At 38.7% G+C, this 10791-nt stretch overlaps 1 protein-coding gene across 2 annotated transcripts; it reads right to left on the reverse strand.

Annotated features, from left to right (window-relative positions):
* Positions 1-1273: 1273 nt before the first annotated feature.
* gsg1l2a (gsg1-like 2a) lies at positions 1274-10113 on the reverse strand. Of its 2 annotated transcripts, none has more exons than XM_088355401.1 (5): positions 9231-10113; positions 6336-6383; positions 5893-6045; positions 2646-2757; positions 1274-2115 (listed from the first exon to the last, which is right to left on the reverse strand). In XM_088355401.1, the coding sequence occupies exons 1-5, from the start codon at positions 9532-9534 to the stop codon at positions 1827-1829; spliced, it is 906 nt and encodes a 301-aa protein (XP_088211527.1). In that variant the 5' UTR covers positions 9535-10113; the 3' UTR covers positions 1274-1826. The 2 variants fall into 2 exon arrangements, with proteins under 2 accessions (XP_088211527.1, XP_088211518.1); XM_088355392.1 differs by having other exon boundaries at positions 5893-6168; positions 6330-6383.
* Positions 10114-10791: the final 678 nt, after the last annotated feature.

Genomic DNA, 10791 nt, shown 5'->3' on the forward strand with positions numbered 1-10791 from the left:
AGTAGGTGCAGCCTAGTAGTTTGATTTGATGTTGTCTAATGTTATTGTTTAATCATTTCTAAAACTTCTTTTTTTGTATTTATTTTGTCTGAAGCCAAGGCAGAACGGTGGATGAGTGGCTAGAACTTAAGCCCCACGCTACGGAATTCTAGGGTTCAATTCCGGCTACCAGCCCCCCGTGCAGATTTTTCATATTCTCAAGGCAACAATTATATTTTTCATAGCTCCCACTTGAGTTTGTATGAGTTGGTTCAGGTGTAAAACCGCATACACTCAACTGTTAAGATTAACCAGTTAAAACATTCATTGCTAAATGTGAAAATGTTTCCCATTGTTTGTGAGTAAATCTGTTGTGTTTAGAAAATGTCCATTGTCATCCGTGATTCTAATATGTAGGGTTAGGTTACTAAAGTTAGCTTGAATGAGTTTGACATCCCTGCTCTAGGTGAACCCCGTGTAAAATGAATACACCTTTCTGGACCTAGAGTATTTCAAAGAATCGCATGTTTATATGTTAGTTTTGTTTTGTTTTTTTTCAAATATTTTTTTACAACTAGGACGCGCTGAATCCCTGGTCGGGAACCTCTTTGTCTCTAAGAGCCAAAGAGGAAAAATATTTCATTTTTTTAACAGAACCACATCATATATTTGAAGACAAAATACAACAAAACCACCAAAGCCACTCTCCAGACAAAAGCTAATTCTTCAGCCTCTTTTATTTCACTCTGGTGTTCCATGATTTGATAAAATCTATGATATAATAATTTTGCCAGAGCCTATGTCCCAATCAATATAAATATACCAGTTAAAATTGGTCTCCTTCCAGCAGTTACTTAAGAGTGTTGAGGCTTATTTTGTACATTTTCTTCTAAAAAAAAAGCTTTCAAAACAAGGTGCAAGCAAAGTTCTCCTGTAAAAATGTCACAAAATACTGCAATCAAGGATACCAACGTTTTTACCTACAGTGCAGACGGCGCTGGTCAAAGGACAAAGGGTGCGCATGCGCTGTGTATAGCTCTGCCCATTCCGACTGCCTACGCAATCAAATTGCTTTAGATTTTTTCTAGAGCTTCTGAATAAAACGTTTCTTTAGGGTTAAAGCTCGTTCTGTGGCTTTTCACCATAAAGGTTCTCAATAATGAACGTAGATTGTTTAATGAGCGTCCATATAAAGGATTATTTAGTTATCTACAGCCACAATGGGGTCTGTTGTAGTGAAACCTTGACTCTAAACTGTAGTTAAAATTTTGTCCTATATATATACTGGTATATTGGACCAAACTCTGTACAGTATTAGTACTGTATCAGCCTGCAAGTGCAACAATTGGCTTTGCATGAAGCAGTCTATTGAAAAAATTGCACAAGGCCTGAGCCATGTGCACTTATAAAGAAGAGCCATATATGGCTCATGAGGCATAGGATCCCGACCTCTATGCTAAATTATACACATTGTCCCTATGAAAAGAAACACATCACCACTTGAAAGGATGGAAACTGTTTTGCTTTGATTCTATTTGTCAAGTGAACTTTATCTGAATAATATTAAAATACTATTGTTATTGACCTAACTGGTGTATATATTTGGAATTGGTCCACCCCTGGTATAGGGATGAGGGAACGATGACCAAAGCAGCATCAGTTTTTTTGTCATAATTTATTCTTTCCCTTCTCTGTAATCCATGCAACAACAATTGTATTGGACTTAAAAGTCGACCAGGAAACGGGTGAGTGATTCCAACTGAAGTGGAGGCTTTGATCATCTTCAGCCAAGGAAATCCCTTTTCCTGAACTTGGCGACTTGTGTCATAGTCTCCTCACCTGAGTTCCTAGCAGTAGGCTTCACTAAGCGGCTCAGCAATGTTATCAACCTCCAGGGGGTACGTGGCCCCTGTTGGCGGCTTGTGGCCGTTCAGCGGCAAACCCGGCAGCGCCTCTGCGTCAGCCTCCAGGTACCACATGTGATCCGGGAGGTCTAGTTCCAGCAACTTTCGCTTGACTAGCAAGCTCTTTTCAATGTTTCTTCGTTTGAACTTGAACTCGATAATGGTCTTCGTGTAGCGGTTGAGCGCCGTCACTGCAGAGCCCATGCAGGTTCCAAATGAACCCCACGCTAGACTACGGACAAGGAAGGGATTCATTATGTCAGAGATCTTGAAGTGAACCGTTGAAATTGACTTGGTCAGTGATTCCCAACCTTTTCTGTACCACAGACTGGTTCACTTTTCACAATCAGACTAAAGTCTGCTTAAAACATGTTTGTACTTTTTCCCAAATAATAACTATAATAATAATCTAAGTCCACTGGTAATTATTTAAAATATTTGGGTGTCCTCCATGAAAGTAACCAGCCCATTTTTGGGGGTGCTCAACCTGTGTACAAAGCGAAGGGTAATGGAAACAAACTTAATGATGTCAATAGCTTGTTTGAAAGTCCAGAAAGTGAATTAAGGTGCTTAACCATTTCAAACCAATATGAGAACATTTCTGTTAAAAAGAAAACTCTTCAAGAATTGTTTTTTTCCTGAAAGTCTGTAACTTTAAGTGGAGATTGACTGTAAACAATAGCGATTATGAACGCAGTTAATTCTAACATTAGGTATCCCTCCAAAACTAGTCCAAAACAAAAACAACTGATATGATCTTACGCATAAGACCAGCTGTAGTCCCACGTCTTGGGCCTCCAGTCTTCTGGACCCATGGCCACAGCCAGCTGGAAAATGGTAGTGAACATCATGTGGGCCACCATCCCACAAAGGCCTGAAATTACACAAAAAGAGACAGTGACAGGAGATAATGATCAGTTCATAGTTAAGTAGAGACTTAAAATAAGGAGAAAAGACGTACCGGTAAATTAAATTTAAACTTGCATGGAGAACAAGAAAGGACTATATAAAAAAAACACTCACAAATTGATTGTAAAAGCCCTCTCCTACGCCCTTTCTATTATATTTATATATATATATATATATATATATATATATATATATATATATATATACTGTATATATATATATATATATATATATATATATATATATATATTTACTATATAAGGAAAAGCAGATGTGCCCAAAACGGTGTGATATCAAAGAACAGCAACATTATTGGCCGATAATGAGAACGATGAAAAATTTCATAATGGTCAAAATAACACAGATCAGTAAAGTATAATAGTCAAAATAATGAACTAGTATTCTATACAATCTCCTTTTTAACAGTAAAAAAATCAGATTTCCTCAGGGTTAACCCTATTAACCTCTTTTGTATCCAGTCAAAAACTGAATTTTTTTTTTAAAGATTTAACATAACACTAACAAGAGTTCCAATTTCTCTTTTACATGGCTTGAAACTGACTGGAGGCCATCAAATCTTCACTATTGCAGTGGAGATAACGTTTTGTTTGCTAATATGTGCCTTTCCGCATGTGTCCGATGTCTGTTGATATACTAGTTGCACTGACAGGGCAAAGTCTGACATCTGTTTGTAGACAATAGTTGCCCTTATGTCAAAAAGGTTATGAAACACTGGCACAGAAATGAATGCTCAGTTGTATGCGCTGTATCCCTAATGTTACATAATGTTTTGCTTCTACCCCAGACATCTCTAATAAAGTGAACACGCCAAAGAATAAAATCCTTTTCAGAATTGTGCACGTGAGCGAGTGGGGGGGGTCCGTTGGTCTTGGCCTCCCAGTGGAACTGTGCTAGCCTATACTTTCATGCGGAGGTCTGCCTCACAGCAGCTTTACTGATGGATTAACAAGACACAACAGTGCGGTGGGGAGATGTGGAAGCAGCACGGGTGGGGGGTGTTGCCCCTCTGGGCAGGTCTTGGTCACAGCCCAAAAAGAGCCGCCCGCCCTCAATCCGATTATTGCACAAACCAACAAGCAAATCCTCAGAGCGAGCCAGTCAGCCGGTGTCTTCATCTAGTATCTAGTCCAAAAGTTAGACTCCAGTAACTGGTCTGAATTCATAGTATTGTAACCACTAAAGTAATCATCAGAAACAAATTTTAAACTAATAGTCTTTTAGAAGGTCCTGTCATTTTTAAAGCCATGTAACCGAAACATTGTCACATTGGAATGATTATTATGGGTCGTACTGTCTACATGTTTGTCTTAGTGTAGTGTGTCCTAGCATAGAGTTGTTTTTTTTAATCTTAGACATTGAGGGCTGAGAGAAAAACAATTTTCAATTCTCTGTTTATGCTGCAGAATTGACAATATGCTAACTTTTGACTTATTCTAATTGACATTGTCCAATTGCTAAATGCAAATAACTAAGCTAATCCCAATAGCTCTGAAGACATAGTCTCACGTCAACTCTAAAGGGACAATGTGTATTATTTGACCCACCGATTGTGTTCTGCTACCGAAAACTAGTGCTAAAAGTCACAAAGAAGAATACAATCTTCTGAGACATGAGATGACCAATCTGCAACATTTTTTCTTCTGATTTCTTTGCCCTGACTTTTGTTTTGGGTTTTTCGGTTATTCGTAGCATTATGGTTGCCGACAATTATGTCATTTCCCTTCAGGTGAGGCTCATGTTATGTAAAATAAATCCATATTTCTTGAGGTATGAGTATTTTTTACATATTTTATTCATTGTTATTGATTTCATACATGTATACATTTATCGGATGGTTCATGTTTTCTTTTTTCTTTTGATCAATTGTTCTTCATTTTCAACGAATCAAGTTTTTGACCCACTAGAAAGAACTAAATATTATATACTGTCCCTTTAAAAGTTATCCAGTAAGTATCGACTGAGTAATACATTTCTTACTAGCTTCAATTAATTTCTCTATTAATATCAACTACTTCCCAAATTGAACTCTCATTATTAGTCCTAAAGATATAGTCTAGCAAAATATTTAAATATACACTATAGTTCAAGAGTTTTAGTTTGCCTGGAAATGTCCCTATTTTTGAAGGAAAATCCTTGTTTTTTCCATTAAAGATAACCAATCGGAAAATACACTCTATACATTTTTAACGTGGTACTTGACTATTTTAGCGGAAAATGTATGTTTTCAATGCAATATCTACATAGGTGTTCAATGCAATATCTGCATAGGTGTATTCAGGCCCGATTTCAGCAACCAGCGCTCCAGCACTAGAGTTCTAAATAGCACATTATGTTTGGTAATTTGCGTCAAAAGTCCAATGGACGGTTAGAAAACCTTTCTACACTGATGTTAGCGTAGCTGAAAACAGTTTAGCTAGTTAGAGTATCTAGTCAACTGAACTTTCTTTGAGATAGTCGACTATCTGGAGCATCATAATTGTGGATGTGATTGAACTTTCAGAATGGCCCTAAAAAGAGAACTTTTGAGTGAAATTGACAGTGTATTCTTGTTCTAAGAAATGAAGGTTATTCTATGTAAGAAATTGGCAAGAAACTCAAGATCTTCTACGACACCACGTACTAATCCCTTCAGATAAAAGCACAGATCAGGCTCTAACAAGAGTAGAAAGAGAGATGGAAGATACAACCAAGCAAAAGGACAAGTACAAAATAGAGTCTAGTTTGAGTAATAGATGCCATACAGATCCCTCAACTCGCATCTTGGTTAAATAGTAGTCACAAAACACCACATCTACAGTAAAGAGACGACTCTGGAATGCTGGGCTTCGGGCAGAGTGGCAAAGAAAAATCCATATATGACACTTTCCAACAAAATGAAGATATTAATATGGGCAAAATAACAGGCATTAGACAAATCATTTCATCAGTAAAAGTCTGGCTTTACATGTAAAACATAAACTTACTGGATGACCCCATACCTTTAAACAGTAGTGTATAAATTTGAACAAGTCCACTTAATGTTTCGTCAAATCAATGCTCTTAATTTTGTTCCAGTTCCAATGGAGTTTCCATTTCTCACCTGAGAGTGCTGTGCACAAGGCAGCAAAGGCACTTAGCTTGAGTTTGTTCATGACGCTGAAGCAAGGACACTGCTCTAAGGTCATCAAGGTGCCGCCCGCGAATAGTAGTGTCAGGTACAAAGTCTCGGCAACGATGCACAGCCACAGCACCCCTGGGTAAAATCCGTGAGTGATGACGGGTGACATTATAAGCAGCCATGTTGAAAACATCAAGTCACTCTGTACAATCATTACAAAGTTCTTTGTTACCTCATTTATCATTAGAAAATAATACACTATAAAAATTGGATGTTTAGTTTACTTAATTTTGTTAAGTTGTGTCATGAAATAAAAATAAGTTGACCTAGACAGAGTGATATAAGACAATAGATAAGTGTCTATTTGGACCCAGATATTTCAGTTCGGGCCACCACTTGATGAAATAAAAATTGAGTACGCAGACCTCTTTCGTCTTCAGGTGCAATCTCTGAGAAGTCCCGACACTCGAAGCCTGCAACAGTAACAATAATATGTTTTAGATAAATTAAAATTGTAGTTAACTAAAAGGTTTTTTGCTTTACAATAAAGTTAATTATGTTGTATGTTTATTAATCGAGAATTGTATTTGATCTATTAGCTTGCTAACACATTCAGAGTAGAATGATTAGAATCTAATCTAAATACAAAACATCGAACATGTATTAGTTATGTGTCTTTGAAGCACCTTTTAAAAAATGTGTTTGCGCTTTACATTGTCGGTTTTGTGAACCCTAACGGGAAATATTTAACGGGCAAAACACTTATGGAGCTTTTAGGAAACTTAACATGAAGTTAAGTATTCTTAACGTCTATGTGCAGTAATGTTTTAGAAGTTATTTTTATGTGAATCTTCAAAGTGACATTAAAGCCCTAAAGTTGAAGTATAGTAATCTGCCTTGAAGTTGCAGTCAAAAGTGGCAGCCCCTTAACTGCATCCCTAACATTACTTTTTAGCACCTGTTTAATTCTTAGAATACGAAAACAGAGTCCAACAGTTAGTCCAAATTATGTACCCGGTAATGTTATTGCTTGTTCTAAAAAACACTCCACTTGCATATCTGAAGTGACTATTCCTACAGCAATATTACATTACACAATCTAATATCACATTCACAATTAATCAGATTCAGAGATTCAGATTCAGATCTACTTTATTGTCATTCTAGTACACGTGTATACAGAACGAAATGTCGATACATCTGACCCGCACAGTTTCCTCGAATGTACAGATATAAGTAAAAGTTGTATTGTATTATGGCTACGTATAGTATTTTACCATAGTGCCGATAGTGCAAGAGGAGTAGCTAACCAGATGTGCAAAATGGGCAGTCAGGTTAACAAGTCAGGTAAACAGTAACATTAGTTTTGTCAACATTCAGCACCAGGCTGTTGTCCCTGCACCAGCCCACCAACTGCTCCACCTCCTCTCTGTAGGCCAGGTCGTTGTCGTCCCTGATGAGGCCCACCACTGTTGTGTCGTCAGCATACTTCACGATGTGGTTTGTGGCGGACCTAGGGACGCAGTCGTGTGTCATCAAGGTGAACAGCAAGGGGCTCAGGACACAGCCTTGGGGGGAGCCCGTGCTGAGGTAGATGACATTTGAGATGTTCTGACCTATCCGCACTGATTGGGGTCTGTCACTGAGGAAGTCCAGCAGCCAGTTCCGCAGGTGTTCTGTTGACGTAGCACTCTGAGGCTAAGTAAACACTCCAGAGTGATCGTAGAAATTTGCGCTGGATATCTGGATGTTCGCATATCCAGCAAAAAACTGCGATCGTATATTAATCTGCAGTTAGAGTTGTCTTTGTTCGCCCTCATAAACTGAGTCGAAGATTGGGGTTTTTGACCAGAATGTGAGAAACTGTCGGGAGCAGATGCAGCCGCAGCCATACAGGGCGCCGCCATCTTGAATCAATACTTGAGTGGAGTTTTTGACACATCTGACGACTACATTGTTTAGATAACTTTAATATGAAGTTAGGGGGTTGCAGATCGATTCAGATATCGCTAATATGGCTACTGAGAAAATACTGTACTAAGATCAGATTGTTACTATTGTCCGTAAGTAATATTTAGTGCCTCTTGGACGCCGCGATGATTGTCTGGCATCTTGGCACTGGTTTTTGTTCGCATAAAACAATAAAGTGCCATCTAGTGGTCAAATATTACACACTGGGGCTTTAAGATTGATACTGTCTGACTATTATAATGATGTGGTGTGCCGTAAGATCATACATACATGATAACTTTCAAATTCCATCCAATTGTGGTTACACTTTATTTGCACAACTGATTTTATTTTCAAAGTTTTCTGCAATAGTATTGTATTTTTCAAACTATAAGGCACACCTGATTATAAGACAAACCTTGAAAAATCCCCCTTGGTGATTTTTTTTATATATAAAGCGCATCAAACTATAAGGCGCGTTATTTTCATATAGAAGATGAAAATCCCTTTTCATTTAACTTGAATTTGAAGTAATCTGGGTTTACAATTAAAATGAATCGATTCATTCACAAATAGTCTCCGTATTTAAAATCATTTTGTTATAATTTTGCAAGGCCGAATTTATTTATTATATTTTTGTTTCTTAAGGCACACTAGCTTAGAAGGCAAACTTCTGACTCTCTGGCAAATTTAAGGTTTTTGGGTCTGACTTATAGTCCGTAAAATACAGTATTTTTAGTTGATTGTTGACATTTTCATACAGTACTTGTATTTTTGTTACATTGCTGCTCTTTTGGTTCGGCTCTCTTGAAGTATGTTCTAAAACAGTTGTCGTTTGAAATGTTTAAATTGTTTTACTGTTAAAGGTTTTTAATTATATTGTTTATACATTTTGCACTTTCAAAATGTTGTGCACTGGTAAGTATTATATTTATCCAGTTGAAGTTATATGTGTTTTTTGTTACATTGCTGCTTTTTTGGTTTGGCTCCATTTACTATTGTTATGAAACAGTTGTACTATAAAAAATGTCTTTTTTAAACTGTTAAAAGGTTGCATTGTTGTTATCTATATACAATAAATTATATTTAGGCTGTTTTTATCGCAATTCAAATTAGCCCAATGTGTTAGGAGTTCAATTATTCAATGATCATGAGATTTCCAAGCAAAAAACAATCGATATCGGATCAATTTTGATCAATACTTTGTGTGTTTACCTCCAATCAATGCCAAAAACCTGAGTATCGCCCGTCCCTGTTATAAATTACAAAACTCAACACCATGACCAAAAAGGATGGATAAAAAAACCCAATCCTTTTAGTTGTTCATCATGTACTCTCTCCTCTGACCCATCCAAACTCCTCTTTCTTACCGTTCATGTCGGCAGCCTGTTCGCAGGAGAAGAAAATCCCGGTATGAAACTTTTTAAGCAGGAACTTCTCCTCCCCCGTCTCAAAGATGTACTGCACCAGGCGGCTGTCATTGATGTTGGTGCTGTTAAAGCGGATGCAGAAAAACTGCTTGACCTTAACGGGCGGCCCTGTGCAGAATGGCTTGGCAACCTTACGGGTGCCCTCACACCAGTAGCTCGTGGTGATGGCAGACAGGGCAAAGGCAAACGCCACAAAGTTGAGGGTGAGCGCCAGAGAAGCCCGCCGTCCCCGCTCCAACCTCATGGTCCAGGCTGGAAACTGACAAGGGGGACTAATCCCGGCTTTTGACCAACGGCCACCGTCTTCCGTCTACCGGCAGATGCATCAAATCTTCATAATCTCGTTGGCGTGGAGGCTCTGTGGCCGTCAAGAAATGTGAGCTACCTTATGTGTCCGAGCCTCTTTTAGGCATTCACTCTGGCGTCCTTTCGTTGACAAATTGCCATGGCTCCTCCCATGTCCTGCTGTATCGTCCACTGCAAATGGCAAATTATTTGACAGTCTTCCTTTCAGCATATTCATGAAGGACAGATTAAAGCCATTTGAGATTATAATCCACAGCAAGGTTCTTACAGGCTGCCTGCCAGCAGCCACAAGATCAACCAATCGCTTTAGACCTAAACATAGAATCCCTCTCCGACCAATAAATCATCTATTTTTATGTACACTGTTCATTTATTACAATGATTACAACATGGCGAGAGATCGACAGCGTCTGCTGTCATGCGAACCCTCTATCGTCCGTTTGGGTGGAGAAGCAGCTCAGCCGAAAACCAAAGCTCTCGATGTACCGGGTGATCTACGTTCTTACCCTCACCTATGGTCACGAACTGTGGGTCATGACCGAAAGAACAAGATCCCGAATACAAACGGATGAAATGAATAACTCAAGCAGCTTCTTCTACGCATCGAAAGGAGCCAGTTGAGGTGGCTCGGGGATCTGGTAAAGATGCCTTCAGGATGCCTCCCTCCGGATGTGTTCTGGTATTTTTCACCGACAGGAGGCCCAAGGGTCGACCCAGGACACGCTAGAGAGATTACGTCTCTAGGCTGGCCTTGAAACTTCGAGATCATATTGAGCTAGACGAAGTTGCTGGAGATAGGGACGTCTGGGCTTCCCTGCTGAGGCTGCTATCCCACGACATGACCACAGACAAGTGGCAGATAATGGATGAACAAAACGTCAACCAGTAAATTGTCCTCTGTCATTGATTCTTGACTAGTCCTTGGCGACTCTGAAATGGAAAATCTAAAGTGAGATCTTGTAGTGTTAATTTAATGTCACACTACCATGTTGAAACAACCATGCACTCCTATCAGTGTTGCAATCAATTCATAAAACAGCAGTTAAGTTTTATTAGACATGTTGTTGCAAGGCCCTTGTGAATGGCATTTTTGTTTTTGAATAAGCCAAAATAACGACTGCAACTGAGCCTTAACCTGTTAAAAACGTCAAACACATTTTGAAAAAAAGACTAGGGCTCATTAGCAGACATGGGA

The sequence above is a fragment of the Urocampus carinirostris genome, chromosome 1, assembly GCF_059441175.1.
Source record: "Urocampus carinirostris isolate Australia breed hairy pipefish chromosome 1, RoL_Ucar_1.0, whole genome shotgun sequence".
In the NCBI taxonomy this organism is placed as follows: domain Eukaryota; kingdom Metazoa; phylum Chordata; class Actinopteri; order Syngnathiformes; family Syngnathidae; genus Urocampus; species Urocampus carinirostris.

What these genes read in the sequence shown, in the direction of transcription:
- gsg1l2a (XM_088355392.1), bottom strand. Translation starts at nt 9,534, where the DNA reads ATGAGGTTGGAGCGGGGACGGCGGGCTTCTCTGGCGCTCACCCTCAAC. An exon ending in CTTGTGCACAGCACTCTCAG is followed by an intron (nt 2,758 to 5,892) that starts GTGAGAAATGGA and finishes GTGTAATTTCAG; the next exon opens with GCCTTTGTGGGATGGTGGCC. An exon ending in GACTACAGCTGGTCTTATGC is followed by an intron (nt 2,116 to 2,645) that starts GTAAGATCATAT and finishes CCTTGTCCGTAG; the next exon opens with TCTAGCGTGGGGTTCATTTG.